Consider the following 21,541-nt stretch of genomic DNA (forward strand, 5'->3'; position numbering starts at 1 on the left):
GACCCTGCATACCTCCCCCAAGGGGGCTGATTTCCTTGGGTAAAATAACATGCAAAAAATCAATCTCAAGTTTTACAAATGATTTGATGATGTTTTTACTGATGTAATAGTGTTTTATGAAGTCAATTGTTTGGGTTTTTTGCTAGCTAAAGTTTGAAATTGTTTTTCAACGTTTGTAATTTTGATTCAACATTTGTAATTGTACTTCAAAGTTTGTAAAGTTACATTAAAGTTTGTAATTTTGCTTCAAAGTTTGTAATCTTACATTAAAGTTTGTAATTTTGATTTAACATTTGTAAATGTACTTAAAAGTTTGTAATCTTACATTAAAGTTTGTAATTTTGCTACAAAGTTTGTATTCTTACATTAAAGTTTGTAATTTTGCTCCAAAGTTTGTAATTTTGCTTCAAAATTTGTAATATTTGTGACCTTGGAAAACTGCCCCGCCCACATTCCTCTCCTTTACAGTTGGTCTGACACTTTGCATTCCAAAGCACAGTTTCCTGTCGTTCTTCGTGTGTTGTTTACTGAGATAAATGTAGATTTCACTGTAGACTTAGTCGTGAGGACATGTTTCTCTTTTAGTTTCACATTATAATGTTGTTTATAATGTTTGGTGTCTTACTTTAGACATATATTGTGTCTTTTATCACAGTGGTTCAGAAGAGCCAAATATATCTCTGAAACTAAATTATAATTTTCCAGAAACAAATTTGTTTGAAAAAACATGTTTCAAATTTTTTTAAATTTATATTATGAATATTTACATTTTATTAGGACATTAAAAATGTGTTGAAAATATTGTATGTTTGTTTCAGAACATTTAAATTGTAGTTTAATTTAAAAAACGCAAAAAAAGAAACAGAATTAGTCATTTTCTTCCAGAGTTTATTCTTTTATTTAGAGAATGTAAGTTCGTTTCATAAAACGTACATTTAGTTTTGTAAAAATGTATTTTAAGGAAATTGTAAAATTTGTTTCAGAAAATCACCATTTTATTTCAGAGTTTATTATTTTATTTCAGGAAATACTAATTTTCTTTGAGAGTTTGTAATTTTGTTTCAGAAAATTAGGATTTAGTTTCAGAATTTAATATTTTATTTGTGGGAAATGGTGATTAATTTAAGATATTGTAAATTTGTTTTAAGTAAATTGTAATTTTAGTAATTAGTCATTTTATTTGAGTTTTTCATTTAGTTTTAGAAAACTGTGATTTGGTTTCAGAGTTTTAAATTTGTTTTTCCAGAAAATAGTTACATAGTTTTATAGTTTGTACCATTTTTCTGGAATTTGTAAATTTGTTTATAACTTTAAACATTTTCTTTTGAACATCTGGGCCACCGTATTCCACATAATCTCTCCCAAAATAAAAAAACATCCAGAATCCATTTTTTAAGTTTGAACAATCAAACAAGACGAATAAATATTATGGAAACAAGTTTATTTGAAGCCAAACATAATGAAAACATCCACTTAGAGTCTTGTAAAAAAGATACAATGTATTTAGAAAAAAATAAATTAAGTGTAATCCCTTTTTTCTTTTTTTAAACAGTGCAGGGTCTGACGTTATCCATGAAGTCTGTACATGTAGATATCTGGCAACATTATGACCCTAAGACTGTTTTGTTATAAAGTGAATCAGAGCAAGGTCACCTGAGCAATGGTTTGCATGGAGAAAAGTAAAGTTATATTGAATAGTTGTGTATTCATAATACTGCCACTGACTTAAATCACACAAACATCTGCATTTTACAACAATCTTGACATAAAAAAAAGTGTTTTTTCTGCATTTGGACTACATCACGAGGCTCGCTATGAAGATAAAACATCCGTTTCTGTTTTCTTCTCTTTAGCAGATCCTTCGTCTTCGCCGCGAGTCTCTTGCTTCCATCGGCCCAGTGGGCCGGAGGCGTCCACGGCCACGTCCATCAGTCGGTCCGGAACCAGCCACTGGAGCAGCAGCAGGAAGAGGAAGTCCAGGACGGCGGAGAAGGCGAAGATGGATCCGGCCACGGGGCCGCAGTGAGCCCTCAGCCTCCGCACGCGTCGGTCCAGAGGCAGAACCTCTTCTCCGGCCAACCTGTCGTACACCTGAACACACCACGGAGTCAAACATTAAATCTGCCGTCACTGTATTCACATTTGATAAAAACATACCTTTTCAGTCCTTTCAGCCACGTTTCTCCAGGTGTACAGGTTCCGCACCCGGGAGTGGATGACCGCCGGAGATGGTGCTGACCCGGAACGCTGTCTCCCGATGACCGCCTCGAGCCCGGCGCACAGTGCACGCACTGTCGGCTCGCAGAGAGTGATCAGATCGTCTGGCAGCACCTCTGGAATCCCCCCGACACGAGTGCTCACCACCTTGACGGTCAAAACAAATACTCCCGACGTTACATTAGAACACCGATGACTTTGAATATTCATGCGGGCTTGATTTTTCCTCTTTTCTGTTGCTAATCTCTAGCGTTCCACCTGGACCACGCCCTGCCACGATGGAAGCCCCCCACCTCTGTGTCACAATTGCTACATTTTGAAAAGCAATGCACTCTGATTGGGTGTCATTTTAACTTAATAAATTATTTTTTACGTCCACATTTCCAAACAACAACATGTATTTAAAAATGTGACAGTGATTCTCAGACCACTAATGCACTCTGTCTGGCTCGAAAAAAACTTGGCCCCAAAATTACACTGACAGAACAGTGACTTGACAAAAATAATACCGACAGCAATACAACTGGGACAAAGTGTATTAAATGGAAAACCGTTTTTTTTTAAAAATACTTTTCAATACTGGGATATATTGTAATATTTTATCAAAATTCGACATCACTGAATTAACAACTGAGGACAAGAGGATACAATCTACTCCGGCAGCTTTTAAAGTACATATTTTGGTTTCAAAACAATAAAAGTAGTTACAACTTTGTCACGTCATATGGTCTGTAAATTCTGCAACACCAGGGTCAAGTACTCGATAATACTACAAATATATCCTCGTTCCTATCGTATTGTAATATGGTATTATGGTGTATCGCTAGATTAATACACACCGTCATGGAAACACATTCAAAGGTTTTCTATTATTTAAAATGTTGGGGAAAGTTTTTGTTGTTATTGTTTATTCACCAATAAACACGAAAAAGCATCACTTGATAAGTTTGGTCCCAAAAATTTGTAATTTTGTTTTAAAGTTTGAAATTGTATTTCAAGAATTGTAATTGTGATTTAAAGTTTGTAATTGTATTACATATATTATTATAAATTAGTTTCAGAGTTTGTATTTTTTTAGGAAGTTGTAAAAAAAATAATCCATAAATTATAAATTTGTTTCAGGAAATTGTAATTTATTTTCAGAGTTTGTTCATTTGTTTCAATGTTTGCAAACTATTTTCAGAGTTGTTGTTTTTTACAGGTTATTGGAATTTATTTAGTAGTTTGTAAATTTGTTTCAGGACATTTTTTATTAGTTTTCGAGTTTGTAATTTTTTTTTTTTGGAAATTGTAGATTTGTACACCTTTTATATTTCGTCTATATTGAAAAATACAAAACAAGAGACCTGCAGTCCACAGCTGGCTCCCTCCACGATGGCCATGCAGAAAGCTTCAGTGAGAGAAGTGTTGAGGAAAATGTGACCCTGGACCAGAACCCCGCGAACATCTTTGTGCTCCAGTGCACCAAGAAGACGAACCCTGTAACGAAAAAAAAAGCATAGAACATCAATTCAATTATCTTCAATAAAAAAAATCCTTCTTTTTCCAGTTATTTAAATCTTCTTTTTAAAAATTGAATTCTTCTTTTTGAATCAAATTGTTTCTACTATCCTACTGAAAGGTGGATACAAATGGATTTTTTTTAATCACTGAATTGAGAATTTGATACTTTCTTACACACAGAGTTAGATATTCTAATTCCAATCATTCAAAAATACAATTTCTAAAGTAAATATTTTTTCATTTGTACCCTTCTAAATTCAAAATAAAATGCTGGTATATCAGTGACAACAAACCAAATTGAATTTAAAAGGCTATGAAATGATTAAAAAACATATTTTTTAAATATAAAAACGATCTAATTTAATTAATTCAACCTTTAAACAAATGATTTAATTATACTCAAATAAAAAATACAATATTTCCATAATTATATTAAAAGTTTCAACATTTGAAATCTTAAATTCATTCATTCATTTTCTACCGCTTTATCCCTTTGGGGGGGGTCACGGGGAGACTTTCCCAGTTTCATTAGGCGAGAGGCAGGGGACACCCTGGACAGGACGCCAGCCTGTCGCAGGGCACACAAAGACAGACAACCATCCACACACACACTCATGCCTACGGACAATTTCCTCAAGTTTTCAATCAACCTCTGTAGGTTTTTGGACCGTGGGAGGAAACTGGAGTGCCCAGAGTAAACCCTCGCAACACGGGGAGAACATACAGCTCCACACAGAAAGGTCACACGTTGGCTTGAACTATTCAATATTTTTATGGAACCAATACACTTCCATAGAATCCGGTTGCCATAACATGTCAAAATCACAGATCGCTCAGATTTTCCAGATTGTGTACGGACAGTAAAAAACATCAGCTAACCTGTCGTGAAGCTGGTATTTCTCTCTGACTTCCTCCAGCACAAGTCTTTTGGGTCCCTCTCCCCCGATTAAAAAATGTAGATCAGGATGTTTGAGGCAGAGGTCCGGGATTATTCCAGCGAGAAGGTCAATCCCTGAGAGAAACAGATTTAAGTTCACAACAAGTATGAACAAGAAAAAAACGATCTGTCCGTGTATAAATAATCATCACCTTTACGGTAGACGAGACGACTTATGACCACGATGGTGATCTTCTCGTCGAGACGCTGCGAGGGGTCAGGGGTGAAGTCCGTCGGGTCGACGGCGTTGGGAATGACGGAAACTATTTCCGGGTTCAAGGTGGCGCGGAGGACCGTGTTCTCTTTGCTGGTGTAGGAAACGCACACGATGTGGTTGGTGTCGCACAGAGTCACCGTGAGAAGCTTGTTGGTCAACACGGAGCTGACGTCGGCGAAGCCAAAGAGGGAGTGGTCGGTGAAAACCTGAAGGAAAAGAAAAGTTATCATAAACATCTTGTATATTAAGGTGATCAGATGCTACTGTTTACACACAGTGTTCAAACCCATAGTCTTGGCATGAAAGAGGGCGTCGTGCCCCATGGCGGAGAAGGAGCTGTGAGCGTGGACCACCGTGATCCGCTCCCGGACAAAGACACAGCGAAGGAGAGGGAGGCTGTGGAAGCAGGTGGTGGCCGTGGACTGGTTGTACATGACTTGTAGCGGCAGATAGTAGACCTTCAGTCCATTGGTCAGGTATCTGACGCCTTTCCTCCGGCCGTAGGCGTGAGTGACGATCACCACCTTGTGTCCCTTCTCGATGAGGCACTGAGAGAGCTGGTAAATATGACTTTCGACTCCGCCCATGTTTGGATAGAAGAAGTCCGACACCATGCAGATGTTGTGCTTCCTGGAGGGGCCCCGGGTCACTTCTGCTGGAGCCGCAGGGATGGACGACCCTCTTTTTCTTCGGCTCATCGTGGATCAATAAACTATCATAGAGCTGCAAAAAAAAAGGGTTATATTTCAATAAAAAGTGACAACCATTTAAATGTTATTTCATCTAGTTGCAGGTGTATTTTATGATTTAAACACAACCACTTAATAGTAGCACCTTAGAAGTCGACTAGATTGTACATTAGAAAACATATTCTGGTCAACAAAATGTATCACCAGAGATTTAATTTTATGAAGAACTCAAACAAGAGGATTGTTACTATTTTTGCTTGTATTTAACCTGGAGATACATTTTAATGAATGACAATAAATACAAAATAACTTTATAATCTTCTCTCTAAGTGCTACAATACGTTTGCTTGTAATACAACAATAACAAATAGTCATAAACAACAATACAAAGCAAATAAGGAACAATACATTATCAAGACAATTACAATATGAGAAACAATCACTACTTATAAACGTCCTCCGAATCAAGTGGTTATTATACTTACATGTTATCGAACCAAAGAAGGATCTGAAGTTTCTATATTCCTCTCAGATATAAAATTGCTAACTCGTTAGCTACATGTCTCACCCACTTCCTGGTTCCCTCAGTGCGTCATACGTAAAGCCGTGAACACGACTACTGCCATCTTTTGGAGAAACTCAGTACTGCATCTCGTTTTTAAAAACCGTATAACGGTAAATATAACATTTACAATTCCATTTGGTCGTTGCTTACCATTCAATTACCAAGACTTTTTTTGTGAAAACAGGTTTATAACAATTCGGCAGTGATTTTATTTCAAGATACCATTCGATAGTTTGATATGGTATTTAGTCAATGTAGAAGTACTCACATCCTGTTAATACATATAACAGACGCTTGGAATTTGTGTTATTTAAATATTTAAAATGTATAAACGTAAATAACATTTTAGAATAATGTTTTTCAATCGTATTTTTTGGAGTTTTTTTCAGACTAACTATATGGAGGTATATCAGAATATTTAATCGTTGAATTTCAAACTTTTTTTTTTTTTAACAGAAATGTTGTTTTTAATTATTTGATTAAGTAAATTACTATATAGATGTCATTAAGTTTTATGTTTATAAAACTGGCAATAAAAGTTAAAGATTTTGATTCCGAATTCAATACTTTTTATTTTTAAGAAGTTTAATTGTTTTTTATTTATTCGTTCCTATTTTTATATTGATAGGTTGAATTTGTTTTTTGTTTAATATTGAATAAATTAAAAAAAAAACGTACATTTTTGTTCGATATTCGAATTCCAATACTAAATAAATGTTTTAATTCAATACTTTGTATTCGTAGCCTTTTTTAAATTCAAATTAAAACATTATACGAATAATATATTGGATTAAATTATTTAATTAAAAAAAAAAAGAAATTACATTATTCAACAAACAATTCAATTATTTAAACAAAAAAACAACAACAAACAATTAAACTCTTGATCATCAATAAAATGACAACTTATTTAAAAGTATCAATTATCATTTAAAAAAACAATTCAACCTTTCAATGGAGAAATGATCGAGTAAAATGATTTAATACAAAACAATTCAACCTTTCAATATAGCAACTATTGAATATAACTATCCAAAAAAAACAACAATAACATCATTTATCTAAATTAAAAAAAACAACATTTAACCTCAAATCCTTTGGTACGTAATTGTCATTGTAAATGTTGTTAATAATAAACATTTTACAAATAATAATAACTGACATTCGAATCAATCCTGTCTCTCACTGTAGTCTCGCCTCCTTCCCTCACCTGTCCATCTGTTCTCCCTCCTCCTCCTCCTCCTCCTCTTCCACCTCTCCCTCCTCCTCCTTCTCCTCCTCCTCCTCTTCCACCTCTCCCTCCTCCTCCTCCTCCTCCCTCCACAACAGACTGGGATCAGGACAGACGCAGCAGCAGGAGGAAGCAGATCAGCAGGATCAGGATCAGTCTCAGCTTCCGTCCAAACACTCGCACGTCTCTCGCGTCAACGGAGCAGCATCGACTCCGCTCTGGTCCAGGATCAGCGGCGGACGCGACATGGAGGGACTCCCGGCGGTTGTGATGTTACTGGCGGCGACCTTGACGTTTGCATCCGAGGTGAGCGACGGATGTTTGTTTGCGAGAGACTAGTGACTCGTCCACGTCGATGGCGACGATCGATAACTAAAAATAATGTCATATATTCTCGAATAAATTCAGGAATTACTCGTATTTCCCCGGATGATCATCAGTGCCAACAGAACAGCCATTTTAATAAAGCTAGCAAAGCTACCACGGCCTACCGTTAGATGTCAGTGATGTCAGTTCACTTTGATTTTTTACAAACATGTTGTTTCTATTTCAGCTTTAACGAAACACATTCACAAATAAAAATATAAAAAAATAGTTTATTAAGCTGGGAATGTTTAATAAATTCAATTGGTATCAACTGTTTTATGAGTTAGCATCACTAGCATAACAGGATAACCACTACATTTCCACCAATATTTTTTCTTGCCCATAAACCAGTCCAATATGGTTTATTATTTTTATTTTTATTTTATGTATCCAAGTGTGGTGAAGATGTGAGGTGAGAGGAATAGAACATATAAGTTCACAGAACCAAGATGGCGCCGACAGTTTTGCTGCGTTTAACTAAAAAAAGACGCACAGATTTATCAGTCCAGTGAAAGGATGAAAAAAAACACATTTATTTAAAAGTCATAACCGCATTGAAAATGTGTCATTTTATATTTGTCTGAGGTTCACATTTACCGTTGAGGCTTTAAATGTAAATTGGCATACCCGTTTTCTATCATTCTAAAAAATAAATAAGACGTAAACAAATAATGTTTTTTTTTTTAAATATATATATTTTTTTTACCAATTTAATTATTGTTGAATCAAGCAAGCTTTGTGTCTTTAAATAGATGAATAAGAGGATAAAATAGATAAAAAATAGTACAAAATAAACACACACTTTAAACAAACACACTGATTTTATCACCTTCTGCTAAAATACAAGTCAATTAATTGGGAAGTGAGAAAAATAGTGATACACCAATATATCGCAATATTTATTTTAGAAAATACTGTATATATTCAACAGCACGGTATCAATTTTCACATTTTTTGTTAATTTTTATGATATATACAGTCAATCAGTCTGTAAATTCTGCATAGACATTTTCCTATAGTATCTTAATATATAAATATTTATGTTTATATGAAAAAAACAGTGACAACTTGTCAACTTTTTTGTTTCGCGAATAGGGCTGTAAGATAATAAATGGAGAAATATTATTTTCACAATAAAAAAATAATTCGCTGCAATGACTGAGGACAAGAGGATACAGTCGACTCCAGCAGCTTTTAAAGCTAATGTTTGGGTATATTTTGGTTCCAAAACAAATGAAGGCTTTGTTACTAGTCATGGGCAAATATTATGTGCCCCTTTATCGTGATTGTAAATTATCAAGCCCCTATATATAAGGAATAAAGAGTATTTTCTTTGTGACAGGTGTACAAATGGGCCACACACCTGTTGAAACTAGGACTTGTCAACAGTGCAATAATCCTATTATAGGACACAAAGTTAAATAATAACATTCTTTTTCTTACTGTTGGATAATGTTTTATTTTCGGGCCAAGAATTCCACTTGTGTTTCTGTGAGCAGCAGGCTGACTCATGAGGGCCCTGCATCAACAACACCTGGCTGCGATAACCTTTGCTCAGCGGCAGTGGACAGAATCCCTTCATCACGCCTGAGTGGACGTGTTCTTTATGTGTGACAGTCTATTGTTGAAGAAACTCTCTTTGTAGAAAGACTAACCCTCGATGATAACCCTTACAAAACAAATCTAATATTCTAAATTTACCTCGCTGAAAGACTGGGAGTGAACATCTGGGTCTTTAAAAAACATTTGCATCAAAGACTTGAGTAAACGCTGACCCAAATTCAAGTCTTTTATCATCTTGTTATGCTCCAAATCAGTATAAGTCTGATAACATTCTTTTTGCTAAATACATTCTGTTTTTTCAAACCATTGAAAATAACTACTTATAATAATCCACGCTTCAGTTAAAGAGAGATTACGTCGCTCCTTTCTGCCCATTGCACTCAATAAATAATTCAATACAACTATTAAATTAAATATAATAAATAGTATGTTGTGTTTTTATTTTATTATAATTATTATTATTAGGGTCTATTGGCAAGAATCTTACGATACAATATCTATCACGATACAGGGACAACGATACGATATATTGTGATACTGTAGGAACAAGGATATATTAGTAGTATTGTCGAGTACTTGACTCTGGTGATGAATAATTTACATCTACATATATCCATTTGTTTTGGGAACCAAAATATGTCCTAACTTCAGTTTTAAAAGTTGCTGGTGTCGACCGTATCCTCTCGTCCTCAGTCATTGAAACAGTATTTCATTGTTGCTTTAGCTGCGGAGGACGTCATTACTGCTGCCATTTAGCGGATGGAAGTTTAATCGCAATACAAAAAAATTAACAAAAGCAGTGAATATCTGCATGTTGATTTTAAATTTAAAAAATGGAACTATTTTAACACATTTTATTAAACTGTTGAATATAAAGATTAGTGGTAAAACATGTTTTAAATAATTCTTTTGTACAAAAAATATTGCGATATATATCGCCCTATCAATACAATTACTGACACCCTAGTAATTATTAATAATTATTTTATACGGTGTGTTTATTCTAATAACATGTATTTACTTGATCACTTTAAATATTACTCTATTTATTTTTCCGTGGTAAAATCACTTCTATAACAACCCAAATGTAGAAATCAAGATGTTTATATTTATATATAAAGGAATATCTTATCTTAAAAAAGAAAAACTACTGGTTAGTTCATTGACTTGGTTCGTGTTCAAGTGACAATAAAGGATGAAAAAAAGCATCACATGACCGACCCTTAGTTATAATAGCTTCTACTCAAGCCTAATGCTTTTTGTGACTATGGATTATGTTTAAACCGTAAACTTATATAATGTCATAAATAAATTGTGTAATCCGTCTTCTGCATAATGCAACAGATGCATGTGGGCGGAGGTGTCATTAAATGGGGGAGAGAAAAAAAAGTCTTGTTGAATTAAATGAATGTAAGATTTCTCTCTGTTCTTGCTTGTTTGTAGGTGCCTGGTGACGACTCCATGAGTTTGCTCACGGAGCCGCAGGTCGCCATGTTCTGTGGGAAGCTGAACATGCACATAAACGTGCAAAATGGGAAATGGGAATCGGACACGACCGGTGCCAAGAGCTGCATCGGCACCAAGGAAGGGATCCTGCAGTACTGCCAAGAGGTATTGAAGTTCTGGACAATAACTACTGTTGGTGAAACATGTACTTTAGAGTTGAATCTTCATCTGAAGCAATTCTTTATATAAACTATGACCTTTCTCTTAAAGGTAAATCAAGAAAGAATTGAAATAAAGTTGAGCCGTAGTAGAAATATGGAAGTATATCAGTAACATCTGAATATGGAATGGTTGAATTTAACATTTAAAATTTTGTTACATCTCTTTCATTTGTAATTGAAATGTTTTTTAATTAAATACTTTCATTCAATGTATATATATATATATATCTTCTTAAAAGGTTTAATTGATTTTATTCAGTCATTTAATCATTTGTATATTGAAGGGTAGAATTGGAAAGGAAAAAAAAAAATTCAAAATAAAAGTAAAATAAAAAAAAATGTTTTGTTTTTTTTGCAGATAGTTTGATATTCTAATTCCCATAATTAAAAAAAATCTAAATTTAATATCCTTTAGTATGCAGCCTTTTAAACTCAACATATAAGTATAATAGTGCCACCAGAAAATTCCAACATTTATTTGTGAAATATTGGAATGAAATATAATCCTCTATGTTCAAAAAAGAGATACTTGGGGAAATTGGAGAAAAAAAAATTAATTTAACGTTTCCATTTACAAATGGTTTAATTCAATTATTAACGACAACACAAAATAATCCAAAAATCAGCATTTAAATATGAATTTTCAACATTTACTTACATTCAACCATTCAATATCCTGATGGCACTGATATACTCCCATAATAATATGTATATTGTCAACGATATTATTGTAAAAATTGCTTTGACGATACTGTTGTTTAAAAATATAGCATTGAATGAATTATTCTCAATATTGTAGAAAAAAAACATTATTTTCATTGATTTCAACTAGAGGAAATTAGTCATGAAGTATGTCTAAAATGAGTATAGTATTAGTAGAAAATAACTGTTTCTGCCTGAAAACATAAGGATTATCTTTGGAATGTTGATGTTGTGATTCATCAATAAATGCATATAATCCTGTGTAATATCCAGGTGTACCCCGAGTTGCAAATCACCAACGTCGTGGAAGCCAATCAGCCCGTCAGCATCCAGAACTGGTGCAAGATAGGCCGCAAGCAGTGTCGCAGCCAAACACACATTGTTGTGCCGTACCGCTGCCTGGGTACGCTCACGTATACACACACACACACTTTTAAATGAGAATAACAATCAATCTCTTATGTATGGATACTTATGTTGTTGCTTTTCAGTCGGTGAGTTTGTGAGCGACGCTCTGCTGGTCCCGGATAAATGCAAGTTCTTGCACCAGGAGCGCATGGATCAGTGTGAGAGTCACCTGCACTGGCACACAGTCGCCAAGGAGGTACGAACACACAACCTTCACTTATACCTTTTTTTAATATATATATTTTAAAAAAAACAAACGTTTTTGTTTATTTTTCTTTTTGTATTTGATGTTTCAAATACAGAGGAAATGTTCTTATTTTTTGTCATTGAAACCAATGACATCAACACCTCTTACCAAAAATAGAAGTAAAAGAAAAGAAAACAATTACAATTAAAATATAATTTGTTATGGTTAAAAGTGTATTATGATATTTGCCCCTTCCATGTTATATGTCACTGAGCTTCGGTCAATGAAAGTATAGAAGTTACTCAGAATATATGAATACTTTTTTAAAAACGTTTTTTTTACTCCTTAAGTGTAGGCGAAGTTGTTTATTCTTTATCAAAATGCTGTTGATTATTTTGATCCTTTCTTCTGTCTGGGGTGTTTCAGTGTGTAACCAGTGTAATTGTGATTCATTTGAAGCTAAGGTCTATACAGTTGTTAAGTGTGTATTTTTATTTTTAAGTGTGCAAACTTAACTATATTTGTTTCCACTTTAAGTCCTGTGGCGACCGCTCCATGAATCTCCACGACTACGGGATGCTGTTGCCGTGCGGCGTCGACCGCTTCCGGGGCGTGGAGTTCGTCTGCTGCCCGGCGGACGCCGAGCGAGAGATGGACAGCGCCCAGCTGAACGGGGAAGAGTCGGACGTGTGGTGGGGCGGCGTGGAGAACGAGAACAGCATATCTCGCACAGAAGACGCCGATCCCGCCGACGCCGAAGACGACGACGAGGACGACGATCTTTTTGAAAGGGATGAAAATGGAGATGGTGACGACGATGAAGAGGATGATGATGATGATGATGATGAGGAGGAGGATGAAGAACAACTCGATGAACACGACAGCGAAGAGCGCAGCGTCGCCATGACGACGACCACTACCACCACCACCGAATCAGTCGAAGAAGTCGTTCGAGGTGAGACTTTAAAGAACCAACGCGAGAACTTATTCGCCATCAACATTTCGTTTTTGAGTTAATTCCATATATTCTTTTGTCGACGCCCGACTGATGGCAGCGGTTTGCTGGGCTCGTGCCGAGTCGGGCCCGTGTCGCGCCATGCTGGAGCGCTGGTTCTTCGCGCCCCGAAAGGGCCGCTGCGTCCCCTTCTTGTTCGGGGGCTGCGGCGGTAACAGAAATAACTTTGATTCGGAAGAGTACTGCATGGCTGTCTGCGGCAACTCGTGTAAGTTGTAGGTCCGGAGCCGTCGAAAAGCCTGAACCGTCCGCCGCTCTCTCGTTTCTTTCCACACTTAACCAGCATGAGAGTAGACCGTAGTGGACTTCTAGCTTTTAACTCTTTGTTGTATTGTTATAGCTACACAGGAAATGGCACATGGTAATTTTTGGACGATTGCTATTCAACGGCAGTATTTTATTTGGCTTTCAAATCAAGTTTTTTTATTTTCCTCATAGTTCTTTTATGGTTTATGTTTCAATAAAGTCAGTATATTAATTCTAATTACACTTTTAAATCTATATTATTCACTGTGTTTTGTTACTGGGTCACCTCGACCCAGAGATGAAAAAAGGGTTAAACCTCTGGCCACTAGATGGCAGCAGTCATTACGTACTCATCAGCTGAAGGGACAATGAAAATCCAGCGAGATCCCTGTGATGACTGAGGACTAGAGGATACAGTCGACTTTAGAAGCTTTTTAAGCTGGCGTTTGTACATATTTTGGATTTCAGTTTCCATTCATTCGACCAAAAGAGAGTGAAACTTCAAAATTCATTGTCCCCTGAAATCGTTACGGAAATTATGCAAGCAAACTCAAATATCGCATTGTGATCTGAATATATCAGAGTAGCTTTAAAGCTAATGTTTGAACTTATTTGGATATATAGAGTCATGTGGTTTGTAAAGTCTGCAACACCAGAGTCAAGTACTCGGACAATACTACAAATATATTCTTATATACTACAGTATCGTTGCACCTGTATCGTGATACGTATAGTAGATTCTTGCCAAAACACACCCCTAATAATTAACCTCTTTATCACATTTAATTGATAAATGACACTAACAAATTTCCTTGTTATCGCAGCATGTAGAGCCGGCGTTTTGAAACAGAAGTGCGTGTGTGTTTGTGTGGTTTCCTCCTTTGGTTGTGTACTTATTTGACCTGGCTGACCAGGGATCTCACACCCGTCACGACAACCTGAGCTCGGCTTAAGAGCGGTTTCCACTCTGCGATGCTGACTCGTCACCTCCATCTTATCTAGCGTGTCCTGCGTCACTACTGAAGGGTTGAGAAACGAGTCTGACCGCGATAACCTGCATCTTGTTTTTCTGTTTGACTGACACCATTTGAGTCTGTTTACTAACAATGACATGTTTGACTTCATGCCAACAAAGTGACTTAAAGTATCTTGTCTCCCATCTGTCCTTCTTTCTTTGGTTTAAACCCTCTGTTGTTTATTGTCCAGTGCCCACGGTGGCTCCGACTCCTCCTGACGCCGTGGATCGCTACCTGGAAGCTCCAGGTGACGACAACGAACACACAGATTTCCAGAAGGCGAAGGAAAGCCTTGAGGCGAAACATCGTGAAAAGATGTCCGAGGTACTATTTTTGTTATTGTTTGTAAGAAAAGGAAGTCGCTAAAACGTTTTTCGTTAACCGGAGGTGGCTTTGTATGTGTTCGTGTCATAAGGACACTCACGGCTATTAAATTATAACAAGTAGATCCTCATTGATCTCCTTACTCTCCTCTCATCCGTTGCCTAGCAACTGTACAGATTTTACTACCTCCCACAAGGAGGTTATGGTTTGTTTTTTTTATACGTTTGTTATTTGGAATAACTCAAAACATTGTTAATATTTTTTAAATTCTTTAAAAAAAATCAGAAGCCTGTTTTAGTGTAGACCCAGATAAGGATACAGGAAGATTCTTAAGGATTTTTTTACTGACTTGTGTGGGTACTGAAGTGGCTACCAAAGCGTACACCATTTTTTAACCATTTATCCTGGTAGTCTAGTGGCTAGAAACTAGTGATGGTCCGATGAAGCTTCATGAAGCAGTGTCATTATTTTCAGAGCACACTAGATGGCGGTCTCTGCGCTGTTTTCATTTGTTTTTAACAGCCGTTCTTATGAATCATCACATCATTTAAAAACTGATGACGCCACCTACTGACCTCTAAACATCATGACACTGTTTCATAAAGCTTCATCGACAGATCACTACTAGAAATGTACTTTTATTCCAGTGGTCCAGGCTTTTTAAAAAAAAATGTATTGAGACAATAGTGTGTGATCAAGTTCAGCTGTGTATTGTGAGGAGTAAGCTTGGCAGAGGTCTGCGCTCACTCTGTGTTTTCTTTGGCTATAAATTGTGTTGTTTTGGTTGCTACAATTCTAATAATTGTATGTCGAATGTGTTATGTGAAAGGGGAATTGAAGCTTTGATGGGGGGGCTGGGCGGCAAAGTAATATAGGAGTTGGTAAGGTCACCATTACTGAGAGAGAGAGAAGGCGTTTCACATGCGATGTTAAGTTCAAATAAATGTTGTTAAAAAAACTAGTGACAAAATAAATGTTCACTACTTTCGTGGATTTTGTTTAATGAGTTTTCAAAATGTAACCCCGTTATAAATGAGGCAACACTTTTTTTTTTTAATTGGTGTTTCAGTACAAAAAAAAAGGAAAATCACGAAATTCTCCAATTTTTGTTGTCAGATTTGAACAATGTATTTTTACAGGTGATGAGGGAGTGGGAGGAGGCGGAGAGAAAAGCCAAAAGTCTTCCTCGATCCGAAAAGAAAGCTGTCATCCAGGTGAGACAAACACACATCCCTGTTTTTCAAGCTGCTATTCTGTGATCATGTGACGGTTCTGTTTCTAATAAAAGCTGCAACATGTACTCAGCACTTTCAGGAGCGAGTGGAGGCTCTGGAGCACGAGGCGGCCGGAGAGAGGCAGCAGTTGGTGGAAACTCACATGGCCCGAGTGGAGTCTCTGCTGAACAGTCACCGCCGCCTGGCTTTGGAAAATTACCTGAATGCTCTGCAGGCGGATCCTCCGAAGGTAGGCATGTGTACCTGGTACTGAGTTTCAGTCACGGATACTGGGGGGTCCATCAATGAGGTCCTAAAATAAATCCAGCTGTTTTAATGAATTTACAGTTACACTTATTATGACTGTTGCAGTGTGGGATGGGGGGGTTTATGTAAGAGGTGGGTGTTTTTTAGTTGGTCATGCTGATAAGCTCATGTGCCAAACTCATGGCTCCGGGCCCAAAAATGTCCCGCTAAGTTATTTCATGTGGCCAGACGGTTAACCTTGAAATCCAATAAGATCCGACCAAGGCAAAGTGTGGCCTGGGAGCCACATGGGGCCCTTTAACTTTATTTGGGGGGCCCTGGTTTCATTTGTGCATTGTATTCACTGACCGACCTTCATACTCTATAAAAAAACATTTTTACACTGGTTTACAGCTTTATTTTCTAAATAAACTTGACTGAAACGACTGTCTTGATGTCAAGAGTCACATGCTAATGATACTTCAATATCTGTCTCTTATTTTATTTTAATTAATTCTATTCTATTGAATTTTTCATATTCTCTAATGACACCACAACAAATTCCTGTGTTGGCAATAAAACTTTTTTGATCACTTCAGAGAAAAAAACATATTTTTTAAAAACAAAACACATTCAAGACAGTTAATAGAGCAGAAATTTTATTTAAAAACGATAACGAAACGAATACCGGTAACGAATGCCTCACAGACCCCGGAACCGGGGTTGTGGGCCACTGAAGTAGAAAGTAACTGTTTTGTTTTGTATTTATTGATTTTATTTATTACTAGTTTCTGTGTACGAATGTAGGGTTGTTGTTTTATGACCTTTATCCTCAGCTTTTATAATTTCCTTTTGTCCTAAAGAAGTGAATATAATTTTTTTTTTTTTTTAATGGAAAGTCAGAATTAAAAAAAAATGTAATAATATTTAGCTTGATTTAGATTTTATACATTTTGCTCCATTATTACGGCTTGATAATGGTCACTGTATAAAATGTGTCACCTGAGGAAATGTAATCGCCACACTGAAGTAGATTAATGCTCATGTTGATATGTTGACTTATAAATAAATAAAGGAAAGGGATTTGTTTGGTGGAGAACAAACGCATAGATGATCAGGTTGACTTGAACCTTTAAAGAATGAAAAGAAAATATCTATTAGGTCAACATACATTTTGTTCGTCCCCTAACTTGGACTGATTTAATATGTTGTGTGCTTGAGTTTTACACCCCTGACGTCGTACTCTCTCCACAGCCCCGGCAGGTGTTGGGTCTCCTGAAGAAGTACATCCGGGCGGAGCAGAAGGACCGGCAGCACACGGTGAAACACTACGAGCACGTTCGAACGGTGGATCCCAAGAAAGCGGCTCAGATCCGATCTCAGGTGAGTTTCTGCGTCAGACTTCCATGAGGCGTCACGTCACAATATCTCCCACCTTCAGGTCTTGACTCACCTGCGTGTGATCGACGAGAGGATGAATCAGTCCGTGGGTTTGCTCTACAAAGTGCCCAGTGTGGCCAACGAGATCCACAACCAAGTGTGTAAGTGGACTTGGATCGGTTCCTCCTGGAGAGTTTCCTTCTGTGACTTAAACCTTTTTTTTCTTCAGCTGTCGTGGTTCGCCGAGTTCATTCTGAGCTGTCCCAGCTGGTCTCATCGGTGAAGACGGACGCACGAGTGAGTCTCAAAACCTGCCTCACCGCAGCTTCCACCGTCTTGACTTCTAAATGTTTCCCCTCCGCAGGTGGACAGCAGGATGAGCTACGGCAACGACGCCCTGATGCCGGATCAGCCCTTCAGCTCTGCACCCCTGGACCCGGCCCTGGACCGCCTGGGCTTCATCCATCCCGAGAGCTTCAACCAGGCCAACACGGAGAACCACGGTGACATAACAATTCAACTGACCGAGATCACAACAAGGAGTTTTAATGACTTCTTTCTTTAACAGTGGAGCCAGTTGACGCTCGTCCAAACCCAGATCGAGGCCTCCCTACACGCCCAGGTTTCTTTTTTCTTGTCATCTCATCTTCATTTACTAGAACAAAGAACTTATTGAAGCTAGTAATTGCTGAGAGAATATAGCTTTAATACAAGTCACCTCAAGACAGTGGTGAAAACTCAAATCAAACAAGGGGGCAAACTATTTTTACAGTTCCAGTGGATCCTAAAATTGTCTTAAAAGGCATCACATGAATAAAGAATAAGCCTTTAATGGTATTAAAATTCTGGAACCAAATTTTCTAAAAAGATACATTCAAATTTTAGAAATGTATTTATTTAATTAAATATTTTTTAGGTTGACTATTCCTTCAGGTCTTGAACTCTGGAGGTTAACTTTTTACTCGCCAAAAAGTCGCCTTTTATGTTAAAATAAACGTTTTTGTATAATTGTGACACTATGTAATGGTTGAAGTTTTTATTTTTCCAGTTTTGGTTTATTGTGAATTTGGTCCTAAATTTAATGTCAAATGGCATTAAAAGTTCTCAATGAAGTCTTGAATTTAACTTCAGCTTTAGGAAATCCTGTTTTAACACTCGGTTGTGGTTGGAGCAAATGTTATATTTACCAAATTGTCTTTAATAGTTTCTAATTTCCATCAACCTCCGTTTTCCTTTATCAGGCGTCTCTGTGAAATAGTTGACATGTGTAATCTCTGATCCAGTCTATCGCTGACATCTTCATAGCTTAACATGATCATTAATCTACTTTAATTCTGAGAACACTATCCACTTAAAATTGCCGTAAGACGACTCCACTGAGAATCTTGTCCTCCTCCAGTGTCCGCCCTGAAGCCGGATGAGATGCCGCAGGTCCGCATGGATTCTAAGGAAAGACAAAGCACCGGTTATGAAGTTTACCACCAGAAGCTGGTATGGACTCCATTTTGAAACTGATTCATCCGAGTGAATAATCCCTTCACTTTTTCTCTGGACGGCAGGTCTTTTTCGCCGAAGACAATGGCTCCAATAAAGTGGCTATTATCGGTCTGATGGTGGGAGGAGTCGTCATAGCGACTGTCATCGTCATCACCCTGGTGATGCTGAGGAAGAAACAATACACTTCTATTCATCACGGCGTGATCGAGGTAAAGCAGCGGCTGAAGAGACGAGATTCTGTTCCTCGACTACAGGATCTCCTCTTGACGACATCTTTTAATTCTCTTTTCTTCAGGTGGACGCTGCCGTGACCCCAGAGGAGCGTCACCTGGCCAAGATGCAACAGAACGGTTACGAGAATCCCACCTACAAGTTCTTTGAACAGATCCAGAACTAGGAAAAAAAAAATCAGTTGAGTCCGTTTCATTCCGTTGTATTCCTCCTCACGTACACCAGACTCATAACGACATGGTTCAGAACGAGAGATACGAACTCTAGTTAGATGCGTCTTGAAAGATTCCATTATAACAACTTATTTAAAATGAAATCTTTTAAAGTTTTCTTAAAGCAGGGATTTATCCAGTCAAATACCGTGGTCAGTGCGAGCTTTTTGGCTTCAAGTACATTTATTTACTGCCTTTTAATCCCATTTTTTTTGTTTTAATTGTATAGCTTGTCGTCACTAGATGACAAAGTTTCTTGTGTTTAACTAATGGGTTGTTACGCTACAATAATTAGTAAGTAATTTATTTGTAAAGCGCCATTCTAAACAAGGGTCACAAAGCTCTTCAACAATCAAAAATAATAATAAACGACTTTTTAATACTCATAAGCAGAAGCCGACTTCAGAAAAAAAGGCTATTTAACAAAAGGTATTGGGGCTCAAAGTAGAAAAAAATGTACAAATATGTTTTTGAATATTCCATTAAAAAAATTGTTATTTATGTGTTAAGTTAAAATATTTATATATATTTTTTAAATGAACCAAATTGAAGCTCAAAGAGTTGAGATTTTTCCACTCTCTGGAGCTGAAGAAAATGAAGGAGAAGCCATGTTCTTATGAGTCTCTGTAAGTGTGGATGAACAGTGTGACCATCAGTCAGTGAAAACCCTCTCTCTCTCTCTCTCTCCCTCCTTTTTGTCTTTGTACGACCCTCCCCCCCCCCGACCCCCACTATTTATATGAAACTGTTGCAGTAGTGTTCAACAGGGTGAAGACCTGCTTAGCTGGCGACGCCGAATATAAATATTCCGGTTTATAAATAACGTGAAAAAGAAAAAAAGACAAATGTAGTTGTTTTGTTATCGTGTACCAGATGAAGGCAAGCGTTTAGCTATCGTAGTGCATGACGACGGATGTCGAGGTCCTCCTAGATATTTTAGCGGAACTGTACATTTTTCTAGCGTCTTCTCGGTGACCTTGTGATTATGAAGACGACAATTTTTTTTTTTTGTTGCTCCGGGCTTTGACTCCATGCTTCACCGTTCGTGTTAGCTGCATGGTTGCGAAAAAAAAAAGAAGTACTCTGTGTGTAATATATGAAGTGTCATAGTATCCGAAGGAAGATGTTACTGTTTGCGTTTTATGCACTCGTCTGAATATTCTCACCAAATATTGATGCCAGTTCTACTGTCGTTGCACTTTTCGGGAATTTAAAAACACGGTTCAGATCGATGCCATGTATCATTCCATTGTCTATTGATTGTAAATATTTGGAAGTGGGAGGGGCTTCGATTATCAATCAGGACCCACGTGGGACCCCCCCCTCTTCGAATATCATTCCTTTTTATAACGGTTTTTTAATCTTGAGTTTCTTTCACGCCCGCATCAACATGAATGTGAATTGACCTTGACAACATCACCTCTACAATCACGTGTACAGATGAGTCTCTTCATTGAATGTTTCGTTTCTATATTCCCTCACTCGTCTTTTTAGAGGATAAAAATGTTTCACCCCTCCATCGTCCATCCTCCTCCTCCTCCCCCCTTCGTCTTGTCTTGAGGAACATTCAAACATGAAAAGATCTTTCTACACTCGCTATATCATGAATACAATTTTGAATGTATATACAGTACATATATATAAATATATATATATTTAAAAACATCATGCCTTCTGTCTTTTCTTTTCCCTTAAAACTGCCTGATTGGGTTTTTTCTTTCCCTTAATGCGATTCACTTCTTTCACGTGAAATCTGAAAACATCTCAAGTCCAAGGTTTTGTTTGCACAGGTTTCCTCTGGGCACTCAAGTTTCCTCCCAAAACATACAGAGGCTTTTACTGGTGATGCTGGATTATCATTTGGTGTGATTGGTGTGTACCTTGAGATGGTTATTGGAATGCAAAACT

The 21,541-nt window shown here is 37.1% G+C and overlaps 2 protein-coding genes across 3 annotated transcripts; one reads left to right on the plus strand and one right to left on the minus strand.

Moving 5' to 3' along the window:
• Window positions 1-1,424: 1,424 nt before the first annotated feature.
• piga (phosphatidylinositol glycan anchor biosynthesis, class A) lies at window positions 1,425-6,149 on the minus strand. The gene is made up of 7 exons (XM_087803894.1): window positions 6,049-6,149; window positions 5,150-5,597; window positions 4,810-5,080; window positions 4,600-4,732; window positions 3,564-3,696; window positions 2,158-2,364; window positions 1,425-2,091 (listed from the first exon to the last, which is right to left on the minus strand). The coding sequence occupies exons 2-7, from the start codon at window positions 5,570-5,572 to the stop codon at window positions 1,813-1,815; spliced, it is 1,446 nt and encodes a 481-aa protein (XP_087660020.1). The 5' UTR covers window positions 5,573-5,597; window positions 6,049-6,149; the 3' UTR covers window positions 1,425-1,812.
• Window positions 6,150-7,462: 1,313 nt separating this feature from the next.
• LOC148068542 (amyloid-beta A4 protein-like) lies at window positions 7,463-21,298 on the plus strand. Of its 2 annotated transcripts, XM_087803640.1 has the most exons (17): window positions 7,463-7,665; window positions 10,732-10,899; window positions 11,931-12,060; window positions 12,149-12,261; window positions 12,790-13,207; window positions 13,308-13,475; window positions 14,720-14,853; window positions 15,993-16,067; window positions 16,159-16,317; window positions 17,568-17,696; window positions 17,755-17,854; window positions 17,923-17,990; window positions 18,058-18,196; window positions 18,262-18,315; window positions 19,093-19,184; window positions 19,253-19,399; window positions 19,486-21,298. In XM_087803640.1, exons 1-17 carry the CDS (start codon window positions 7,606-7,608, stop codon window positions 19,585-19,587), a joined length of 2,256 nt encoding a protein of 751 aa, XP_087659766.1. In that variant the 5' UTR covers window positions 7,463-7,605; the 3' UTR covers window positions 19,588-21,298. The 2 variants fall into 2 exon arrangements, with proteins under 2 accessions (XP_087659766.1, XP_087659767.1); XM_087803641.1 differs by lacking the exon at window positions 13,308-13,475 and having other exon boundaries at window positions 7,466-7,665.
• Window positions 21,299-21,541: the final 243 nt, after the last annotated feature.

This window comes from Callionymus lyra, chromosome 12 (genome assembly GCF_982586985.1).
Source record: "Callionymus lyra chromosome 12, fCalLyr1.hap1.1, whole genome shotgun sequence".
Taxonomy (NCBI): domain Eukaryota; kingdom Metazoa; phylum Chordata; class Actinopteri; order Syngnathiformes; family Callionymidae; genus Callionymus; species Callionymus lyra.

What these genes read in the sequence shown, in the direction of transcription:
- piga (XM_087803894.1), bottom strand. Translation starts at nt 5,572, where the DNA reads ATGAGCCGAAGAAAAAGAGGGTCGTCCATCCCTGCGGCTCCAGCAGAA. An exon ending in AGACTATGGGTTTGAACACT is followed by an intron (nt 5,081 to 5,149) that starts GTGTGTAAACAG and finishes CTTTTCCTTCAG; the next exon opens with GTTTTCACCGACCACTCCCT. An exon ending in TCGTCTCGTCTACCGTAAAG is followed by an intron (nt 4,733 to 4,809) that starts GTGATGATTATT and finishes TGTTTCTCTCAG; the next exon opens with GGATTGACCTTCTCGCTGGA.
- LOC148068542 (XM_087803640.1), top strand. Translation starts at nt 7,606, where the DNA reads ATGGAGGGACTCCCGGCGGTTGTGATGTTACTGGCGGCGACCTTGACG. An exon ending in TGTGCCGTACCGCTGCCTGG is followed by an intron (nt 12,061 to 12,148) that starts GTACGCTCACGT and finishes GTTGCTTTTCAG; the next exon opens with TCGGTGAGTTTGTGAGCGAC. An exon ending in GGCCAACACGGAGAACCACG is followed by an intron (nt 18,197 to 18,261) that starts GTGACATAACAA and finishes TTTCTTTAACAG; the next exon opens with TGGAGCCAGTTGACGCTCGT.